Raw genomic sequence first — 23,631 nt, 5'->3', positions numbered from 1 at the left:
CACCATCAGAGCACTCCTGACATATGGTTGTCAAGCCTCTGCTTAAAGACCTCCAAAGAAGGAGACTCCACCACACTCCTTGGCAGCAAATTCCACTGTCAAACAGCTCTTACTGTCGGGAAGTTCTTCCTAATGTTTAGGTGGAATCTTCTTTCTTGTAGTTTGGAACCATTGCTCCGTGTCCGCTTCTCTGGAGCAGCAGAAAACAACCTTTCTCCCTCCTCTATGTGACATCCTTTTATATATTTGAACATGGCTATCATATCACCCCTTAACCTCCTCTTCTCCAGGCTAAACATGCCCAGCTCCCTTAGCCGTTCCTCATAAGGCATCTTTTCCAGGCCTTTGACCATTTTGGTTGCCCTCCTCTGGACACGTTACAGTTTGTCAGTGTCCTTCTTGAACTGTGGTGCCCAGAACTGGACACAGTACTCCAGGTGAGGTCTGACCAGAGCAGAATACAGTGGCACTATTACTTCCCTTGATCTAGATGCTATACTCCTATTGATGCAGCCCAGAATTGCATTGGCTTTTTTAGCTGCCGCGTCACACTGTTGGCTCATGTCAAGTTTGTGGTCAACCAAGACTCCTAGATCCTTTTCACATGTACTGCTCATACATTTTCCCATACATTTCCCCATACATTTTCACGGTGTCCGCCCAGGCACTGCTGCTTCCAAGTGCAGTATTCCGTGTAGGTCTGGGAAAGTCCAGACATATGGCAACCCTTGTTGTTTAGTCATGTCCGACTCTTCATGACCCCCTGGACCAGAGCACGCCAGGCACTCCTGTCTTCCACTGCCTCCCGCAGTTTGGTCAAACTCATGCTGGTAGCTTCGAGAACACTGTCCCACCATCTCGTCCTTCTGGGCATTGTCGGCCAATTGGTGCCAAAGGACAGAACTTTTTTTATGCAATGCACAACAGCAGCAAGAATACTTATTGCAAAGTATTGGAAGACACAAGATCTACCCACCCTGGAAGAATGGCAGATGAAGGTGATGGACTACATGGGATTGGCAGAAATGACCGGCAGAATCCGAGACCAGGGAGAAGAGTCGGTGGAAGAAGATTGGAAGAAATTTAAAGACTATCTACAGAAATATTGTAAAATTAATGAGTGTTAGAATGATGTTGGATTGAAATTAAGTGGTTTCCAGCTGTAATGCTTTAAGAGAATATGAAAAAAAGGATTATAAATAGGTAATAATATAATGGTAAGGATTTGCTGAACCAACAATTTGTGGTGGAATACAAAAAAGGGAGGTATGAGGAGGTCCGGGAAACAAGTTAAAGGAAAATAAGCAACTGAAAATTTATGTGTTTTTAATTTTCTTTATTCTGTATTTTTGTTATTTATCTGTTTTTTCTTCTTTTTCACTTTAATGTAATACTTTAAAAATTTTTTAATAAATATCCTATATATAAAAAAAGAGAACACTGTCCCACCATCTCGTCCTCTGTCGTCCCCTTCTCCTTGTGCCCTCCATCTTTCCCAACACCAGGGAGTCTTCTCTTCTCATGAGGTGGCCAAAGTATTGGAGCCTCAGCTTCAGGATCTGTCCTTCCAGTGAGCACTCAGGGCTGATTTCCTTCAGAATGGGTCGGTTTGATCTTCTTGCAGTCCATGGGACTCTCAAGAGTCTCCTCCAGCACCAGAATTCAAAAGCATCCATTCTTCGGCGATCAGCCTTCTTGATGGTCCAGCTCTCACTTCCATACATCACTACTGGGAAAACCATATAGACCTAAAGGAGGCCTCCTCTTTTCCCGCCCTTTTCCGAGGAGGCTTTTTTATTTCCTCAGCGCTGAGGGGAAAGAACCCTTAAAAATGGCGGGGAAGCGAGGGCGCTTGGGGAGCGTGTGGGTGGCTATATGGAGAAGATCTCTGAGGGGAGATAAAAAGGGAGGGAGGGACGTATTTTTATTATACTATACAGTAACAATATATATTTATTTATGCCCTAGGGATGCAGGTGGCACTGTGGGTTAAACCACAGAGCCAGGGCTTGCTGATCAGAAGGTCGGCGGTTCGAATCCCCGCAACGGGGTGAGCTCCCGTTGCTCGGTTCCTGCTCCTGCCAACCTAGCAATTCGAAAGCACGTCAAAGCGCAAGTAGATAAATAGGTATCGCTCCGGCGGGAAGGTAAATGGCGTTTCCGTGCGCTGCTCTGGTTCGCCAGAAGCAGCTTAGTCCTGCTGGCCACATGACCCAGAAACTGTATGCCGGTTTACCTTCCCGCCGGAGCGGTACCTATTTATCTACTTGCACTTTGACGTGCTTTCGAACTGCTAGGTTGGCAGGAGCTGGGATCGAACAATGGGAGCTCACCCCGTTGTGGGGATTCGAACCACTGACCTTCTGACCGGCAAGTCCTAGGCTCTGTGGTTTAACCCACAGCGCCACCCGCGTCTGACAGGTAATTGCATCATTAATACCAGCTGTTCACAACAAGCATAGGAACACTCCTTTCAGATAAACTTTCTATCTTAATTTCCAGACAGTTGCATATTTGCTTGTTAGACTTTGTGTTTATTATTTTAATAATAACACAAAAATATGTATATGCTACCCATCTGACTGGCTTGCCCTGGCCGCTCTGGGTGGCTCCCAACAAAAAATAGTTAAAACACAACACCAGCATCACATACTGAAAATTTCCCCAAACAGGGCTGCCTTCAAATGTGTTTTTAAAAGTCACATAGTTGTTTGTCTCTTTGACATCTGCTGGGATGGCGTTCCACAGGATGGGTGCAACTACCGAAAAGACCCTCATCCTGGCTTTAATCAGTTGTGGCCTGGGCTTAATATGTCATGCTTAATGACATCATCAGATCCCACCCATCCCCAGTGACATCACTGGAGGCCACCTCCAAGTCTCAGTTTTGGGCCCTGAAATCTTAATGGCTGGGTTTTTTCTGCCCTGCCAACCCTGGTTCCCAGTGCCCAACCAGATCAACTTAAAACTTTAAAATGCCCAGGCAAATAAATAAATGTCGGCATTGATGATCGCAACATTAGCATTGGTTGTGCTCCTAGGGACTTGGAACGACTAACAAATGATCATCCTCTATTCCTTGATAGTACAGAGGGCGAGTATGGGCAAGTGTTGGAATAGCATTCAGGGAACCAGCTAAGGAAAGGGCATAAATAAATACTAGGTGTAATTCTCAAGAACTAGGTCAGGGACTAGATTTGTTCTTTAAAAATCCATGATTTCTTTAGAGTATTGTTATTATAGCTCTACTTTATGGAGTGATCTAACAAGGACCCCTGTCCCAAGGAACTAACAGTCTGAAATTTGTGTGAGACATGTGAAAGATGTATGAATACACTCAGTTTTAAATACTGTACAGGATTGTTCAGCTGAGGATAAAGAAAAAAACCTAAAGGCTTCACAGGGATGGGTTTTGGAGGAGGGACTTGAATTTTAGAATCAAGGCAGCTGAAGCTTTTATTTTTAAAAAATTGTGTTTCTAAACAGGTGCAGTGCCTTTTCCTCATCAGTGAGATGGCAATCAGTATCCATCCATCCAAAATGTCCATGCTTTGGACAAAGTACAAAAATAATACAGGTCCTATTTTCTTCACAGATGTGTAGAAGAAGAAATTCCAGCAGGTGTAGCTTTTTTCCATCCTCAAAGTACAAACTGCAGTTGCCAAGCCCTGCTGCCTCCCTTTTGCAGCTGGTCATCCTCTTCAGGTGGGAGGATATGTGTGCATGCTTGAGCGCTAATACTTCTGTCAATACAGCAGTGACTGGCCACTGCCCCTTTGCGGTCTTAGTTATGGCTAGCTGCTAGCCAACAGCACGTGGTTCAGTTTCCTTTGTTGGAATTTTATTATTGTGTCACTAAGGGACACAGGGAGCGGCACTGCAGTAAACGATAAGGCAAGGCGCTTTTTCAGAGAAGGAAATGGATTCTGATTCAGGAGAGGAAACACACACAACCAACTATAAGTTACATAATTGTTGTTAGAATTTTTGTTTCGCTGCATTTCCCAAACACTGAAATCAAGGATTTGGGTGACATTGACTGCAGAACCATAAAACAGAAAATATTCTGGAACGACAGGAAGGATTGGGATAGCTGGGATAGCAGGCTTGTTGGTTTTTGAATGTCTTATGTAGATTTTCCAATTTCGTTGTTCTGTATGGGACAATGACAATAAAGATTATCGTATCGTAGGAATACAGAACTGGAAGAGAGGGTAGTTAAGTTCTATAAGGTTACAAGAACAAAAACCAACAGCTACACTCTGGTTATTGGCCATCCAACATCTGCTTAAAAACCAAGGAAGGAGTGTCCACAACCTCCCAAGGTAGTCCACTGTCAAAACAGCACTTACTGGCAGAAAATTCTTATTGACATTTAGTTGGAATCTCCTTTCTTGTAACTTGAAGCCATTGGTTCAAGTCCTTTGTTGTTATTACCAGTGAAATTACAGATGGCCTTTCAGAGTTTTATCTGTTGCCATTGGAAAATACAATATAATATGGATATCTAAAGTGTCCTTCTGGTCAGTGGAGAGTGCAGCAGTCCCACCCAGATGGTACCTTAGGCTTCATGTCTAGAACAGGAACTCTCAGAGGCTCCGACTATCTCCCACCCTTAGTCTTATGTTCACAATGTTATTATTGCTAGGTGCTGGACCAGCCTCACCCTCAAAGCTTTTCAAGGACTGGCAGGTACAGTTAAGGTTCCACCTCCCCTACTGGCTGCCCAGCACCACCTGATCCTTCAATCAGTGCTATCTCCTAAAGTTAACTCTTTCCTGTGTGCTCCACTCTCTGCTGACCAGAAGGACATTTCATAATATGTCCAACCTGCCATTCAAGTATCATTCTACAGAATGTTTTAAGGCACTTGAGTGGTTGTCAGTTAAAAGTTCTGAATGCATTTGCAATGTGAACTGATCAATTTCAATGTTTCCTTTTGAACAACTTACCAGGTTACACAAGTGTTTATTTTACTTACATTAAGGACATTTCACGGTAAGTTGAACCTGCCATTCAAGTACAGTGGTACCTCGGGTTAAGTACTTAATTCGTTCCGGAGGTCCGTTCTTAACCTGAAACTGTTCTTAACCTGATGCACCATTTTAACTAATGGAGCCTCCCGCTGCTGCCACACTGCCGGAGCACGATTTCTGTTCTCATCCTGAAGCAAAGTTCTTAACCCAAGGTACTATTTCTGGGTTAGCGGAGTCTGTAACCTGAAGCGTATGTAACCTGAGGTACCACTGTATCATTCTACAGTATGTTTTAAGGCACTTGAGTGGTTGTCAGTTAAAAGTTCTGAATGCATTTGCAACGTGAACTGATCAGTTTCAATGTTTCCTTTTGTACAACTTACCAGGTTACACAAGTGTTTATTTTAATTACAATGTCAATCCATTGTTTAGGAAAACATGCTGTTTTGAATATAAACATTTTTTTGTACAAAGCTCTGGATAATATGCTGAGAGGCAGGAGTATCAATTCCCTGTTAAACAATTCATGCCACAAGAGAGCAGATGAAATGCTTATAGAACTTAAGCCGGCTCATATGAGTGAGCAAAGCTCCATACAAACAAGGCTAGGAGAGGCAGAGCCATAGCCCATCTATCCTGAAATGGCATTCCTTTTACAGCTCCAGATATGGTGAGCAGACCCAGCAAACGAGTGAAACACTTCCACCAGGACAATTCCAAATGGAGCTGCCAACAGATCAGAAAGAAACCTATTTTCCCTGTTCCTGGGCTTTTAAGAGCAGCTTGACAAAAACCTGTCACTTTTCACAGCATGCAGCCCAGCAAAAAAATATGTCGATTAAAAAGCTGCCTACCTATTTCCATGGAGACTACACAGCATGCAAAATTTGTTTAAACCATCTCCATTGTATACAGCAGGGAACCTCTGGCCCATGGGTCAAGTTTGGCCAGATATTCCTCCCCAAATGAAACACAGTTTCCCCCAAACCACATCCACGTGCCCAACATCCAGGATCAGATGTGGAGAGCTGGACTGAACTTCATGGACCATCAGCTGACAGGCTAGGAGCTCAACCCAGCTTGGTCACTATTTCCCTGCAGGCCAACTTTGACAGATGAGTAGCACCACCCACCTGCAGGGCAGGGGTGTGTGGGTGGGCCAAAAAGGTTCCCCATCAGTTATACAGCATCTTCCTCAAGCTCTGGTGCTGCAAACAAAGTGTCACGATTTGTTTTGCTTTTGGGAGGGGCTGCTTTTCCTACTCCAAATGAGCCATCACTCATATTGGGTTGGGTAGGAAACTTCATATGACGAAATACCTGCCTGGCATGCAGCTTTTTTAAAAAAAGGTACAGCAATGCTTTGGGGGTGAGGAGATAAGGGACAGTTACAGATTTACCCTCTAAACTATGCCAGGAAATATGAAGGAACCAGAAATCTCCAAAGCTGAGAGCCATAAAAGGGTTAATTCCCCGGCTAGACTTCCAACACATGCTCAGTGGGGAGGTGGTATCTTTTGATTGGGTGATGGTGACATCATGCTGACAGATCAGAGCCAATCAGGGCCCGCCTTGTCTATTTCAAGCCCTTTCCCAAGCCCCTATAAATCTTTCGCTGTGCCTGGTGCAGAGTAGGAGATGGTTTGATGATGAGGGCTTAATTACAGCTGCTCTAGAGAGGAGGAACAGGGATAGGCTTCTGCCAGATGGTTAGGCAGCAAGAAAGCCATTTTGCAGTATTCCTCCATTCACCCCTTTAAAATGACAGCCAGCCAGCCTGCCTGCCGCCTCCCTTCTCATAGCTACTACCTCAAAGCGTAGGCAGCAGCATGGTAGATTCATCTCATACATGTGCTGTCATGCTCATGCCAATTTGTTGGGGCGTGGATTGCACTGTGAATAAAACACAGCCCCTTACACAAACACACGTTTTAACTGGGCAGCTCAAGTACCCCCTCCCTCTCCTATTTATCTGCACATAAAGAGGTTTCTCCTTAGCAAGCTGCTCTTGCGCCCTTTTCTGTTCACAAGGAGGATTGTGTAGAACTTCCGGAGTGGATTAAATCTGAATGGCAACCCCAAAACCGCAGCTTAAGACAGCCACTTCTCCTGGCCTTGCTGGGAATGTCTCCATATCATAAACATTGAAGAATAGTCTAAGTTCTCTTTACTGCCTCAGTGTTGGTTAGGTAGGATAGATAAGCTTTTGCAAGAATGTGTGGGTGCGCAGGGAGGGATAAACCGAACACAAGCTCAGTTTGGATAGTCTTTCTTGATATGAATCTGAAGCGGGCAGATCTTGAATGGCTCAGGTGGTGACCCGGCATGTACGCTGCAGATGCAGAAGTACGGAAAGACTTCTCCAAACTTGTCGTGGAACGTGTAGATGTGGCTCTTTTGCTCAGTGTCGTAGAACGAGAGCTCCCCTTCGTCACAGTCCAGCTCCACTCGCACTCTCTTGAGGTTCTTCCTGCGTCCAGTCTCTGACAGGACGGCCTGGAACGACTGGCTTTTCTTGCTCTTGGTACCCTGCATGCGGTACATGTAGCCAAGCCCCAATCGGGAATCACAGCCAAAGCTCCAATAGTGGCCACAGGACTTACTGGCCACCCCGATGTACCAGTACTCAATGCTGCCAATATCGACCTCCCAAATGTGAGTCCCTTTGGAGTAGCTCTTGGAGCCCAGGACACAGGGCATGCCCATGGAGAAGCGTTCAGGGACTTCCACCACCAGCTTGTAGTTGCAGGTGTTAATGCTGGTGAGATCATCCGAAACTTCCAGCCAACTCTCAGCTGTATTGGGATCAAAGCTGAACGGGACTGCAAAAGGAGACCATCGTTAAGTATGAGGAATATGACAAGAGGGAATTTAAAAGACAAACCAAAATCAGGCCTGGGTGTTTTAAACACAGACTTGCCCGATGCAGAATAGCAAGGATGGAAGCCAAATTGGAACTTCCATTTACAAAGGCATAATGTCAGATGCTGGAAACAAATGTACTTGAACGCGACTATAGGCAGTGGGCTGGCAACTTGTTAGAAACCAAATTCTAGACAAGTTGAGCCCGGCACTGATTAGGACGGAACTGAATCCCCTCCCTTCATTTTCACTGTCTCATAAGACATGACCAGTTGAAATGGGGAGGGACATATTGGCATTTATTGCCTTGGAGGTATAGGGGCAAAACTTAATACAGGTGGGAAGAGGATTGCTACCCCAAAAAGGGTTGCAGCAAAAATAAAATGCTGACCCCTATATTGCTCTGTCTCTCCCCCTGCAAATTTCAGCTAGGCATTCTCACTGGAGAACTTTTTAATCTAGCAAAGCTATGGGTTGTACCCAAAGTAGTGCTAAGTAATGTGTCCTATCAGTGCAAGGATTTCTGCTTGTGCAATGGGACTTTCCCCCTTCTCCTTTGTCCCCTCCCAATGTGTTCTACAGCTCCCCCAATCCTCCAGAGCAGATTTCGGGTGGGCATGGAGCACATTACAATGGAAGGAAATTGGGGAAGTCCTGTTAAACAAATAGAAATTTTTGTGCCAATGGGATGTGTTCATTGGACACTGCCTCCAGCAGGAGTATCCTCTGGTTTATTGCTTCTCCATGTGTGTTCTGGCTCTCTTAGGGAAAGATGTTCAGTCTCTATGCTCATAATTAATTATAGTGAATTAATAAATACACATTCACTCTCTGTAAGGTACCGTATTTCTCTGTGTATAAGACTAGGGTTTTTTTAACCAAAAAATTAGGTTGAAAATTGGGGCTCCTCTTCTACATGGGTAGTGCTGAGGTGTGTTTTCTTAATTTGGAGTCCCCCAAAATAGGGGGCGTCTTATACATGGAAAAATACGGTAATTTGTATGCCTTATTTCCAATTTACTAGGTTACATATTTATTCATATTTATAACTGCCTTCCAGCAACTGTAAGTTTTTAGGTTGATAACAGGTTAATAATTAATAGAATAAAAGATTTGTAGAGTTTGAAGGGACTCCAAGGGTCATCTAGCCCAACCTCCTGCAATGCAGGAATAATTATATTGTTGTAACTCACCCAGGAATCTTAGGATGAAGGGTGGGTAAAAATCCCATTAAGTCAGCATCTACCTCACAAGTGTACTACAGTGGTACCTCTGAATACAAACGGGATCCGTTCCGGAGCCCCGTTCGCATCGTGAAGTAAACGTAAGACATGACTGCGCGTCTGCAGGTCGCATTTCGCCGCTTCCGCGCATGACGTCATTTTGAGCGTCTGCGCATGCGCGAGTGGTGCAACCCAAAAATACTTAACTTGAAGCTACTTCAACCCGAGGTATGACTGTATTCCAATTTGTCCCCTCCTATACACCTCCTGGCACACAAAAGCCAGGAGAGAACAAAACAAGGCAGCAGGCATAGTGAGGACACAAGAATGGATATTTCCTCATGAGAAAACCTGCTCTTGAGAAGCCATGTCAACCTACTACATAGAATGGAGGCCTGGGACATGTATTGTTTTCAATTCACTTACAAGCCTCTGCCCACATACAGTGGTACCTCGGGTTACATACGCTTCAGGTTACATACACTTCAGGTTACAGACTCCGCTAACCCAGAAATAGTACCTCGGGTTAAGAACTTTGCTTCAGGATGAGAACAGAAATCGTGCGGTGGCAGCAGGAGACCCCATTAGCTAAAGTGGTGCTTCAGGTTAAGAACAGTTTCAGGTTAAGAACGGACCTCCGGAACGAATTAAGTACTTAACCCGAGGTACCACTGTACTATGAATAGTGTTGTGAAACGTCAGCACCCTTCTTCAAAATTAAAGAAAAAGACGAATACTGGATGTTTTGAGCTCCAAATTCCATTAGCATGGCTGTGCTGGCTGGAACTGATGGGGGTTATCCAAAACATCTGGAGTACACCAGGCTAGTGCAGGCTGATGTAGATTACCCATGCACTGCTGCCCTCTGATGGCTACAATAAGCTGTTGCTTACCAAACAATACTTAGCACTGTAGAGGAGATTTCGGGGTGGAAATGCAACTTTCCACTGCAGTTCATGCCTCTGTGGCTCTTAACATATGCATGTGCCCACATTCCTTGGCACCTCACTGTTTCTTGGCTCCACCCCCCAAAAAAACCTGCTTTTTAAAAAAGACAAAACTCAAACATTGCTTAATTTGTGCCCAACCTGTCATTAATCTCTCCTCAGTGTTGCCCACTGACTTCTCCTGGATAAAAGAGCAAGAATGAGACTATTCTCTAGCTCTATTTATCGCTGTTATCAGAGATTTCACCCATAACTATGCACTGAAGGAACAGTGCCTTTTGCCACAATATGCTGGCTGGAATTTAACCGCTTTCAGTTTTAGCCTGAGGATTGTCATTTGTTCAGTTTTAATTTTAATTTATTTGAATTAATTTTGGGATGCATTTTAATCTATTGATTGCTTGTTTTTATGCATATTGTATTATTTATATGATGTTAGCTGCTCTGAGCCCAGCTCTGGCCAGGGAGGGCGGGGCACAAATAAAAAATATATTATTATTTATTATTATTAAGTGTGACATAATAATTCATTCGGGACGCGGGTGGCGCTGTGGGTTAAACCACAGAGCCTAGGACTTGCCGATCAGAAGGTCGGCGGTTCGAATCCCCGCGACGGGGTGAGCTCCCGTTGCTCGGTCCCTGCTCCTGCCAACCTAGCAGTTCGAAAGCACATCAAAGTGCAAGTAGATAAATAGGTACTGCTCAGGCGGGAAGGTAAACGGCGTTTCCGTGCGCTGCTCTGGTTTGCCAGAAGCGGCTTAGTCATGCTGGCCACATGACCCGGAAGCTGTACGCCGGCTCCCTTGGCCAATAAAGCGAGATGAGCGCCGCAACCCCAGAGTCGGTCACAACTGGACCTAATGGTCAGGGGTCCCTTTAACTAATAATTCTTTCAGGTGTGAAAAATCTTCACCCACAAAAACAGGTACAATTCAGGAGTACTTCTGTCACTTTTATCCTAGGAACCAATTCAAGAGTAAAATATATATTACAGAGCACCACTAAAAAGTAACATTTCCACACCCTGTCACAACATTCTGTGCCAGAAGTTGAGGATTTGCTTAGAATAAAGTATGCAAACTGAGTACCTATTAATACACGCCCAACCAGTTTTCATTGTACAGTGGTACCTCGGGTACTTAATTCGTTCCAGAGGTCTGTTCTTAACCTGAAACTGTTCTTAACCTGAAGCACCACTTTAGCTAATGGGCCCTCCTGCTGCCGCCGCGCCGCTGGAGCCCGATTTCTGTTCTTATCCTGAAGCAAAGTTCTTAACCTGAAGCACTTAACCTGATGTTGGGAAAGATGGAGGGCACAAGGAGAAGGGGATGACAGAGGACGAGGTGGTGGGACAGTGTTCTCGAAGCAGCCAACATGAGGGAGGCAGTGGAAGACAGGAGTGCCTGGCGTGCTCTGGTCCAGGGAGTCACGAAGAGTCGGACACGACTAAACAACTAAACAACAACATGACTTCCCTTTATCATGACACTATGTTCTGTTGATGCAGCCTAGAATAGCATCTAGCCTTTTTTGCTGCTGCATCGCACTGTAGACTCATGTTCAGCTTGTGGTCCACTATGACCCCTAGGTCCTTTTTCACATGGACTACTAGCAAACCAGGTGTCCTTTAGCTGGAGACAGAATGACCTGGGGCCCCTGAGCAAAGAGCATGTGAGATGGTCGTGATCTGAGTGTCACACAAGTACAGTGGTACCTCGGGTTAAGTACTTAATTCATTCCGGAAGTCCGTTCTTAACCTGAAACTGTTCTTAACCTGAAGCACCACTTTAGCTAATGGGGCCTCCTGCTGCCGCCGCGCCGCTGGAGCCCGATTTCTGTTCTTATCCTGAAGCAAAGTTCTTAACCTGAAGCACTATTTCTGGGTTAGCGGAGTGTGTAACCTGAAGCGTATGTAACCTGAAGCGTATGTAACCTGAGGTACCACTGTACCTAAATAAGGATGATTCTCCTCCATTTGGAGTTTATATTTCAGTGCAGTCAGGACAAGCAGGGGTGGAATATTACAGGGGTTTTATTCTATGCATCCTTTCATTATGAGAGGAACTTATTTTTTATAGGAAAGGGCATTATGGAATTATCACCACTACTTGCAATAAGCCACCTCAATGTGTTCTACAGAAGGGATGAAGTGACGTTTATTCATCTAGGTATTGCTGACCTACACCTTCCATCACCTGGGAGTTGGAGTCGGAAAACATTAGCTGAAGAGTCACAGATTCCTTTTCTCCTGGCATCTAAGAAACCTACCAACTTTGATGATATTCAGCATCTTCTTCCATACGTTATACTGCAAAGAATCCAAATACTTGGTGACTTCTATCAGAGTCCCTGGTGGAATCGCTTCTGGCTGTTCTACTGTCCAGGCAATTCTAGGAAACACAATTCAGACAAACAAAGAGGTGAGAAAGGGGGACCCAGTTTTAGAAAAACCAAGCATCTTACAGACGGACCAATCCCAAGCCTTCTGAATGCAAGTGTCTAGGATCACGCAAATGTTCAAAAGACTGCAAATCAACCATCTTCCTATCTCATACCTACACTCTCCCCCAGTCAGGTTTTGTGGGAATCTCAAATCAATTTTATTAAAAAAGATTTGAGCCTTCTTTCGTTGCATGTTTAAAAACATATATTATCAGAATACGCTTATCACTTCTCCAGGGGTGCTTCAATGCTCAGAAATCTGAGATTTCTCAGGGTGCCTCTGGTATCTTGAGAAGCAGCAGGTGGTGACTGCAGAAAAAGCGTTTTCAGTACCTATGGGAATATCCTTCCCAAGGTGGTTTCACTGGCACCCTCATTACTATTATTTATGCATTTCTTTCCCCAGGTTTTAAAGATCCCAGAATCTACAATCCTTGGATTTTAAAAAACTTTTAACCATTCTTGGAGGGAGGGGATGTTCCTAAGTTTCTGCTATTTTAATTTGTGTATTGTTTTTATTACATTTCTGTTAGCTGCCCTTCAGCGGTTCTCAACCTGTGGGTCCCCAAATGTTGTTGGACTACAACTCCCATCATTCCTGAGCTCTGGTCTTGCTAGCTAGGGGTGATGGGAGTTGTAGTTCAACAGCATCTGGGGACCCACCACGATTGTGCTGACGGTGCAGATTATAAAATAGTCCAAATAAAAACACACACACATTTTTCCATTATGTGTGGTGTTCTGAGAATAGCTTCTGCATTCAGTACAAAAGGAAGATGGAACCCATTCATGCACACAAATGGGTTGTTTTAAAACAATGGAGTTATTGTTGTTATGGGGGGGAGTTAAACATGTGACTGATTACATGCATACAGAGCAATTACCCAAACTGAGCAACTAGTGTACAGTAGAATAAAACAGGCTAATTGCATCCTGCTTTCCCTCACACTGAGCTGTCCCTTCTATCTACATACCGTATTTTTCGCTCTATAAGACGCACCAGACCACAAGACGCACCTAGTTTTTGGAGGAGGAAAACAAGAAAAAAAGTATTCTGAATTTCAGAAGCCAGAACAGCAAGAGGGATCACTGCGCAGTGAAAGCAGCAATCCCTCTTGCTGTTCTGGCTTCTGGGATAGCTGCGCAGCCTGCATTCGCTCCATAAGACGCACACACATTTCCCCTTACTTTTTGGGAGGGAAAAAGTGAGTCTTATAGAGCAAAAAATACGGTATGTTAGATTGGCTGGAAGGCATAAAAAGTGCCAGCCTTGTGTGTTCCTTGTATTCTGAGACCCACCTTGATCTGAATGTCAATGCAAGTTGTGAACTAATTAAAGCCTTGAAGTTACCTCCTGTTCTGCATTTTAACCCACAAACATCCAAACCTCCGTTAATTAATTTGTGACACCTTTCAACTGGTTTCTCCTGACAGGCAAAACTAGTGAGGCAACATATTAATGCCATAATCCCCAAGTCAACCACATACAGGATTTTTAGTTTTAAAAACAGGCTATTTCCTTCACAGTAGGTAAGAATTCCAATAAATAGCAACAAACCTGCGTTTCCGGTTTTTGTGTTTCTGTAAGAAAAAGAAGAAGGTGGAATCAGAGAAGAAACCATTACTGAGAAACTCTATTAAAAGTTTCAAGGGGGTTTTGGGGGAGGGCTGTACACTATCCTACCAAGAGGACAAGTCTTCAGAATCAGAGGCATCGTTCAGAGGACTAGGGTTTTTTTTTGGGGGGGGGGGTACAGAAGGAAGAAATCTTCCCATTTCATTTGGGATATGGCGCCAGATGCCCACCAGCCTTACCTTGAGGAAGGAAACGTCATCCTCCTTCAGGTCAGCATGTAGTTGGCCAACTTCCTGTACCAAGACATTGCTTTCTTCCGATAGCTTCCTGATTTTGTCTTCGATCAGGTCCTGCTTCTTCTGGGCCTCCTCCCGCAACTCTTCCAGCATAGTCTTCTCCTCATTCTGCAGGAACTTGTGCAGTTGTTCAAACTGCTTTTTAATCTCCTTCTCCAATCTAGCAGTTTCTTCCTGAGGACCGATAGCAAGGGAGAGTAAGAAAGACAAAATAAAGCAAGGATGTAGCTTCAAATGCAGGACAGCTCTGCAGAATAAGAGACGCAAGCCATAACAGAGATCTTGTAAGTGGGAATCAATAAGGACTCTTAGGACTTTTATAATTCCTCAGCACCCAGTGCTATACCAGCTGCACTGGCTCCTGGTGGAGTACAGGATCAGGTTTAAGGTGCTGGTTTTAACCTTTAAAGCCCTATACAGCCTAGGACCCTCGTACCTACGGGACCGCCTCTCCTGATATTTGAGGACCTTACGGTCTTCAAATAAAAACATCTTTCAGATCCCGGGCCACAGGGAGGTTAGGCTGGCCTCAACCAGAGCCAGGGCTTTTTCAGCCGTGGCCCCGATCTGGTTGAACGCTCTGTCACAAGAGACAAGGGCCGTGCGGGACTTGACATCTTTCTGCAGCGCCTACAAGACAGAACTGTTCCACCAGGCCTTTGGCCAAGGCACAGTCTGACCCGCTCCTTCTGTAATCCTCATAGAACTCTAGCCCAATTGTTGCCATTAATTGGACTCTGAATTGATTTTAGAATGAATTGATTTTAGAATGCATTTCAAATAATTGATTGTGATTTTATGTAAACTGTGTTATTTTTACTGTTGTTAGCCGCTCTGAGCCCGGCTTCGGCTGGGGAGGGTGGGATATAAATAAAAATTTATTACTATTAAATAGTTCTAAGAGTTTGCAAACAAATATACACCACTGTAGTGCAACACAACACAATGTGCAAAAGAGACCTTACACATCAGAGCTTCTCCTGAGCTACTGCGGCAGTGGCAGAAATAGCTTCAGCCAGAGTTGGGAAGGCCATAGCTCAGTGGTAGAGCACAGGCTTGGTATGCAAAAAGTCCCAGGTTATATTCCCAGCAATTACAGGCAAGGTTGGGAATGCCGGCTGCCTGAAACCCTGGGGAGCCACTTGTGGGAATGTTCAGGGATGCAGGAGAGGATATATTGTTTGATTATAGCCTTTCCAACTTGTATAAACAAGTTCACAATTTAGCAGAGTAACATTCCCCTTTTTAAACTCACAGCGGATGCGTTTGCTCAGGCTCGCTAAAGCCTCTTTAATAACTGTTCTGGTATTTTCCCCTTATTCCCTCATAAAAGATAAGACACGACACAGTCTTCTATAAAAGTATAAAAAGAGTTTACTCACTCACATTCTGTTCACAATCGGATCCCAGAAGGCAGACTTGGCTTAGAAAAGTAACATACACCTGGAAACTATCTCATAAGGGGACAGTCCCTTTGTCCTCTCTTGGCTGGAAGGCAAGAGGGCATCTTTGGCTAAGCAGATGTTGCTTCTTCAACGCATGTAGTCTAAAACAGAAGGCTGTCCTGTGCTTTTGTCGTTACCTGCACAGGTGAGGCCACGCCCACCTCTAGTCACATGCAGAGGAAGTCTGTCCCAGCCCAGAAGGAAACAGGAAGTTTACCTGCTGGCTGGACAAACATTCCTCCCCATGTGTAAACATGTTCACTCTAGGAATGTTGTACTTGACTGCTCTTGTGTTTCACAACCCACACCACTGCCAGTCATCGATCACAGGGTGGTTCAGAACATAAAAATATAAAATATATTCACAGTACAGAGCAGGGAAGGCTTGAACACAGAACAGGACACTCATCCCTCCCAATCCATAGCCACACACAAGCATGGTGGAAGAGAAGGTCTCCTGGAGGTGTGCCCTAGAACAGTGCGTTGCACAACTGGGAACTCAGAGCCAGATGCTCACCTTGTTGTGGTTTGCAATGAGCCTGTAATCAGACTTTATTCTTCCAAATTCCTGCACCTTGTCCTGCAGGGAGCTTTCCATGTCTTTGCACTTAGCCTGGAATTAAGGCAAAGAAGAAAGAGCTTAGCATCTTATACTGCATGTTTCCTATTTCTAGGAAAAGGGAAACTTCATCTATTACAATAAAGAATTAACTCTCCTGAAATGCCTGAGCAGCAGTCCCTAGCAGTAGTTGGCTTCACTTCTGTCGCAGAACACTCACAAATCTTCAAAAAACATAGAACAACTAAAACAGCTCATCTTCAGGCGCCCTCAGAAGTGGTAGACTCATCTCCCTTGGAGGTTTTTAAGCAGAAGTCAGATGGCCATCTGTCATGGATGCTTTACCTGAGATTCCTGCATCGCAGGGGGTTGGACTACTAGATGACATGAATGGATAGAGACAGAACTGGGACCCACAAGTGTGGCTAGCAATACAAACTCCCACCACTATGAGTGGCCAGGCATCATCATCACATTGGCCTTAAAGGTAAAGGTAAAGGGACCCCTGACCATTAGGTCCAGTCATGGCCAACTCTGGGGTTGTGGCACTCATCTCGCTTTACTGCCCGAGGGAGCTGGCGTACAGCTTCCGGGTCATGTGGCCACCATGACTAAGCTGCATCTGGCGAACCAGAGCAGCGCATGGAAATGCCGTTTACCTTCCCGCCGGAGCGGTACCTATTTATCTACTTGCACTTTGACGTGCTTTCAAACTGCTAGGTTGGCAGGAGCAGGGACCGAGCAACGGGAGCTCACCCCGTCGCGGGGATTCGAACCGCCAACCTTCTGATCGGCAAGTCCTAGGCTCTGTGGTTTAACCCACAGCGCCACCCGCGTCCCTTACAGGAAAGGTGTTGCTGTTTTGAGCACAAGGGGTCAGATGAAGCATGCACACCAAGGTTTCCGCTACATGCAAAATCTCAAGAAACATTCAACATTTCTAGGACACGTGGAATCAAATTATTAATAGCTCCAGAACAACACTTATATTCTACATTTGTGAAACCGTGGGTGAACCTTTCATTGTGCCTCAGAGGGCTGTCAGGGGACAGACAGAAGTGCTTTGGGGGCAAAACACATCCCCAAAACACAAGCCCAATTTGTCATTCTTACACACTGAATTATATACCATGCAGTTCTCCCTCCTAATTCATGGAGACTGGAATTAGACATGAGGCTGGGTGACTCACAGCAACTCATACTGTGTCAGAGACAGATGGAAACTTTGCCGGGAAAGTGTGACTCAAAATGCACACCACTTCCTTTAGCCTCCAGCATCCCTTCCCACCACTTCAAAACCCATCTCAAGTTCATCATCCTTTCTTCCAAGCCACAACAGCCATCTTTCAATACAGCAATCCAATACAACCACCTCAAAGACCCTTGGGACTCAAAATCCATTCAGAGCCTCAGTTCCAAAGCAAAGCTTGACTGCATTACTATCTTGATATACACCCCACAATCAGGGCAACCCGAGGCTCGTTTTCAGTATACTGCAAAACGTTTTAGAATACCCCCATGGAAAATAGCCAGGAACCAACAAAATTTGCCAAACTGAAACAAGCAATATTGTTGGCATTTCACACAGCAACAGGAAACTTGGCACAAAATCTGGTTCGCCCCACCCATGGAGGTTTTGCAATTTTGGCACTGTACACTGGATTTCCATCTGGTTTGTAGAGATTTCGAATTTTTATTTTGCAAGTCAGCTTGCAAGCCCTACAACATCCACATGGAGTTTTTCAGAGATAAGTTCTGTGGGTCCACACAGTTGCTCTCGGGCTGGAGTACATCTCCCCACGACTGGGGCTTGGAGAGCCATAGGTTCTCTAGGGAAAAAGCTTTAAAATATGCGGTCGTCATCAGCACCCTAAATGGGGACTTCAGGAGGGCTCTGATTCTGTAGTTGAAAACCCTCTCCCTCGGAAACTGCCGGGCTACTTCATTATCTCATTCCATCATCAAGTGGGCATTTTTATTTTGGGAACATTTCCCCAACTTTTGATTTGGAGGAAGTATTACAGATGGCGAGATACGTTAAGCTGGAAACAGTTGCAGGATCCAAGTTGCTGCTGTTTTCCATCTAACCAAAGCTCTGTGTTTCTGCAACCACCCTGGAGAATGTTGTGGTGGAAAATGGGTTATAACATTAAAATAGAAATGCTTCTGCAAGTTTTTTTTTTTTTTAAAGCACATGTCATTTTAGTGATTGTGGTCCTCGGCTTTTGTAAGGGACCATTTGAGAGTTTGTTTGGGTTTTTAGTGCATGAATATATGCCTATGTTGCAATAGTCAAGATGAGTTGTATTTTATTTCAACAGCAGGGGAAAGGATTAGGAAATGTTTTCTGGCACCTCAGCAGCCCCTAAATCCTTAAACTCCATCAGTTCAATCCACTGGTCCAGAGAAGAACTGTACTTCAGCTGCAGAACAACTGCTTTATATACAGAAGGTCCCAGCATCTCTCATTTCCAGGCAAGACTGTTAATCTAGCCCAGCCTTGTCGGCACTGACTGGCAAAGGCTCTCCGACAAAAGTCTCCCTTCCCTAGCCTTAACTGGAGATGCCTGGGATCTTAACTGTTTATCAGCTCCATCTGGTATGCAGGCTGAGACCGTATCTGCCCGCGGACTGTCTCGCCAGAGTGGTGCATGCTCTGGTTATCTCCCGCTTGGACTACTGCAATGCGCTCTACGTGGGGCTACCTTTGAAGGTGACCCAGAAACTACAACTAATCCAGAATGCGGCAGCTAGACTGGTGACTAGGAGCAGCCGCCGAGACCACATAACACCGGTCTTGAAAGACCTACATTGGCTACCAGTATGTTTCCGAGCACAATTCAAAGTGTTGGTGCTGACCTTGAAAGCCCTAAACGGCCTTGGTCCAGTATACCTGAAGGAGAGTCTCCACCCCCATCGTTCTGTCTGGACACTGAGGTCCAGCGCTGAGGGCCTTCTGGTGGTTCCCTTGCTGTGAGAAGCCAAGTTACAGGGAACCAGGCAGAGGGCCTTCTCGGTGGTGGCACCCGCCCTGTGGAACGCCCTCCCACCAGATGTCAAAGAGAAAAATAACTACCAAACCTTTAAAAGACATCTGAAGGCAGCCCTGTTTAGGGAACCTTTTAATGTTTAATAGGCTATTGTATTTTAGTGCTTTGTTGGAAGCCGCCCAGAGTGGCTGGGGAAACCCAGCCAGATGGGTGGGGTATAAATAATAAATTATTTATTTATTTATTTATTTTTATTATTATTATTATTATTATTATTATTATTATTATTATTATTAACTGGTATCAAATCACGGAACCTGTGACTTTCTGCATGAAAAGCGGTTGCTCTCTCACTGAGCTACAGCCCTCCCCATCCCATTTGCTATGGGGGTATCAGAGTTGGGACCCCAAGGGTTATCTAGTCCAACCCCCTGCAATGCAGGAATCGCAACTAGATAATACATGGCAGGTGGCCATCCAGCCTCTCCTTAAAAACCTCCAAGGAAGGACAGTCCACAACCTCCCGGGGGAGGGACCAACATCACTCATGTCACACGAAGCAGAGTCCTCATGCAACCAATTCCTACACCCCCAATCATTGGCAAGGAGAAGGCTTTGAGATGGGGCAGCCCCAATTTATGCAGCTAGTGGTGTTTGAGTATATTATGGTGGCTGGGAGAGGAACTCGCCAGTGGGTGCCCATCATCACTATGGCAAACACAATAATAATAATACGTTATTATTTATACCTCGCCCATCTGGCTGGGTATCTCCAGCCAATCTGGGCGGCTTCCAACAGAATATTAAAATACAATAACCTATTAAACCTTAAAAGCTTCCCTAAACAGGTCTGCCTTCAGACGCAACATGCTGTCTGGCCTAAAAGATGGGCAAGTGGGGGTACAGAGGCTGACATTGCTAAACATCCATCAGAAGGAGGTTCCAGAGATATAAAGCAGCCTTTGGGTGCAGCCAAGGTAGAACATGATACGCTCCTGGTCCATCTATCTTTGGGCCTCCAAGTATTACTGAACTATAGCTCCCACCAACTTCAGCAAGCACAGCCAGGGATGATGGGAATTGTAGCAGGCCAAAGGTTCCCCACATCCAGTGTGGGCTGATCTCAAATCACACACAGCTCCTTCCACTTACAGCATCCGGGAATTGTAGAGTTGGAAGGGACCCCAAACGTTATCTAGTCCAGCCCCCTGCAATCACAACTAAAAAAACCCTAATAGGTGGCCATTCAAAGGTCTGCTTAAAGGTAAAGGTAAAGGGACCCCTGACCTTTAGGTCCAGTCGCAGACGACTCTGGGGTTGCGGCGCTCATCTCGCTTTAGTGGCCGAGGGAGCCGGCGTACAGCTTCCGGGTCATGTGGCCAGCATGACTAAGCCGCTTCTGGTGAACCAGAGCAGCGCACGGAAACACCGTTTACCTTCCTGCCGCAGCGGTACCTATTTATCTACTCGCACTTTGACATGCTTTCAAGCTGCTAGGTTGGCAGGAGCAGGGACCGAGCAACGGGAGCTCACTCCGTGGCGGGGATTCGAACCGCCGACCTTCTGATCGGCAGGCCCTAGGCTCTATGGTTTAGACCACAGCACTACCCGCATCCCTTTAAGGTCTACTTAGAAACCTCCAATGAAGGAGAGCCTGCCAACTCTCAGAGGACCTTCTTGCACCCTCCAGACCCCCAGGGGAGCTTACCCTGTAGTTCTTGGCCATCTCTGCCACGGGCTTCATCCTGTGGTCCGCATGCTGCTTGGAGCTTTGGCACACAAAGCAGACCAGCTCCTTGTCCTCCAGGCAGAAGAGCTTGGCTTCCTCTCCGTGCACAGGACAGCGGGCAGAGGACTCCCCAGCCTCACCCTGCTGCTGCTGCTGTTTCTTCTCCTGCAAGAGGAACATCTCCACAATGTTGGCCAGGGTGTGGTTGGTGCGGAGCTCCTCGGGGGAGCAGGCTGCCTTGCACACCGGGCAGACATGGTGGGCCTGGTCCTCCCAGGAGCGGCTCACGCAGCCTTTGCAAAAGTTGTGCCCGCAGTGGAGGGTGACGGCGTCTTTGAAGGGCTCGTAGCAGATGGGGCACAGCAGCTCCTCCTTGATGGTCGTTGCAGGGGGCAAGGACCGGGCAAAAGAGGCTTGCTTGGCCATGGGTTTGCTGCAGGAGAAAAAGGAACAACTCAGTTGCAAATATCCAAGAGACAACCAGCTGTTGCTGCTCCCCCAGCTTATGACTCACAGCTGCAGGCTGCTAATAAACTTTCCAAGCCCCACCCTAGTTTATTTTGTCATTTGAATACGGAAACTGATTCTGACTGACAGCGCACGGGGCCAGTGGGAGAAAGGAGCGGTTGCCGCCCATCCAGGGCATCTTTCCAAGCCTCTGGAGCTGGAAATGGGTTTCCTCTTGAGCAGCGAATAGGAAAGCCCCGGAGGCGGTGAAGTGGATTTTGCGCGCTCCCTTCTGCACCGCCTTGACTCAGGAACAGGCCCTGCTGTTGCAAGCGGCTGATCAGCAACCCCAGGAGAGCGTTTACTCGGGAGTAACTGCCCCCGGTTTCCTAGGGTCTCTCCAAAGCCCCACACCCTTGAATGCTGAGCGCTCTGGCAAAACTGGACTTCTTAGGGAGCGGCTTTGGGTTTCCGGCGGTCCCCATCCCAAACACGCTTCCGCGGAAGGAGGGGCTTGCGCCCGCGTGTCTAGACACACTCGCTCCGGAGCAAATCTCTTCGAACGTTCTGAATGATCAAAATTCGATTCAAGGACGTTTCGGTTTGAGAAACTTAACAGGGGCTACAGTTTTGCAAACATGGAATCTGTTTGGGGACTAGGAACTGGGAGAGACCGGGGTTCAAAATTCCACCCCACACCCGGCCATGAAGTTTACTGGGTGACCTTTGGCCAGTCACCCTGTAGACAGGGATGCGAGGATAAAATGTACTATGCACGTGGGCCACTTTGAGCTCCAGGGAAGGGAGGTGGGGTATGATGCAACAAATAATTTCGGAGCAAATATTGTTGGGCTCCGCTTGCTTTGCTTCGGAGTAAACGCTAACTTGGGCTGGGGCTGCATGTTCTACGCGCGACAGAAAGCAGAAGCGAGCTTTTATTCTAATTTTAAAAGCACAACAACCCGAGAATAAAAGGGGAGGGGGAAACCAGGTGTTTCCCAACTAGAAAGCAGAAGTGAGCTGTTCTTTTTAAAAACGGGGAATAAAAAAACAAAGGGGGGGATGTTTCCTAACTAGAGAGCTGAAGCGACCATACAGTATTACTTAAAATGGGAATAAAAGAGCGGGGGACGCAACCAGCCGCGGCTTTGCTTTCCAATCCGAGAGGCGCTGGGAAGGGACGAAGGAAAAGGCGCGCGCGCGCGCTACTCGTGTAAACCGGCCGTTATTGGCAGGCGATCAGGAGCGACTCCGGAGCCAAGTTTGCCAGGCGCGAGGAGCGAATGGTGAAGCCACCGTTCTGGCCTCGGCGGCGACCAGGTCGGGCCACGCGGGCTGCTGGTCCAGGAGGCGCACGAGCATCCTTGCAGCATCCTCGGGGCAGGGGATCCCTCTCCCACCCCGAATCTCCTCCCGTCCCTTACCTTGGCTCGTTGCTGGGCAAAGCAGGCAGGCACCTTTGGCAGCAAGTCCTGGTGCTCCTTCGGCGGCGGGGGCTGCGGGCCAGCTCGCCCGCGAACAAGGAAGCCATGGCCGCCGTTTGCAGATGACTCCCTCTTTTTTTTTTTTTTTTTTGCAAAAGTAGCAGGCAACCCCCAGTTGCAGAGCAAAAGAGGTCGCGAGCCTCCGTCTTTCCTTTTATGTCCCGGAGGCGAGTCGGACGGGGCTGCAGGCTCCGCCCAGCTCAAGCTGGGGAAAGGCAGATGCTCCGAGCCGGTTGAGCGAGCCAGATCTCATACCTGTGCCAAGGAGGCTTCCAAGTTGGCAAGGAAATTAGGTCAAGGTGTTTGGGGCAAGGAGCCAGACACCAGGGAGGCGGGCGAAACGTCTCCCCACCCCGACCGCGAGCAAGGAAGCGCGGTTGGCAGGCAGAGGGTGCAAAAGGGGGAAGAACTGCAGCCACTCCAGGGAGCAGGATGCAAAACTGTCTTTGATGCATCTCGAACTAGAAAATCTAGTATTGGGGGAAGACACTCTGTCTGGCTTGGCCAAAGGCGGGTCCTGCCTCGTCAGGCTTCAGAACTGCAAACTGCTTTGATGTTGCTTTGACATAGTAAGTTTTATTGTATGCATTAAAATTTGGCCTTTGTTTTTGCTGTTAGTGGCCCTGAGAACTTGATTCTGTTGTTATTGTTTAGT

At 46.4% G+C, this 23,631-nt stretch overlaps 1 protein-coding gene across 1 annotated transcript; it reads right to left on the bottom strand.

Annotated features, from left to right (window-relative positions):
* Nucleotides 1–5,359: 5,359 nt before the first annotated feature.
* Nucleotides 5,360–23,256, bottom strand: TRIM35 (tripartite motif containing 35). The gene is made up of 7 exons (XM_083605273.1): nt 22,917–23,256; nt 21,025–21,478; nt 16,285–16,380; nt 14,266–14,496; nt 14,009–14,031; nt 12,277–12,398; nt 5,360–7,798 (listed from the first exon to the last, which is right to left on the bottom strand). The coding sequence occupies exons 1-7, from the start codon at nt 23,021–23,023 to the stop codon at nt 7,230–7,232; spliced, it is 1,602 nt and encodes a 533-aa protein (XP_083461399.1). The 5' UTR covers nt 23,024–23,256; the 3' UTR covers nt 5,360–7,229.
* Nucleotides 23,257–23,631: the final 375 nt, after the last annotated feature.

The sequence above is a fragment of the Podarcis filfolensis genome, assembly GCF_964270895.1.
Source record: "Podarcis filfolensis genome assembly, chromosome: 3".
Taxonomy (NCBI): Eukaryota; Metazoa; Chordata; class Lepidosauria; order Squamata; family Lacertidae; genus Podarcis; species Podarcis filfolensis.
This window is presented reverse-complemented; position numbering and strand designations above follow the sequence as displayed.

Bases quoted from the DNA above. Each gene is read 5' to 3' on its own strand.
- TRIM35 (XM_083605273.1), bottom strand. From the start codon at position 23,023: ATGGCTTCCTTGTTCGCGGGCGAGCTGGCCCGCAGCCCCCGCCGCCGA. The intron at 14,032-14,265 runs GTAAGGCTGGTG...TTTTTCTTACAG, and splicing joins ATGACGTTTCCTTCCTCAAG to AAACACAAAAACCGGAAACG. The intron at 7,799-12,276 runs GTAGGTTTCTTA...CTCCTTTTGCAG, and splicing joins GCTGAATATCATCAAAGTTG to TCCCGTTCAGCTTTGATCCC.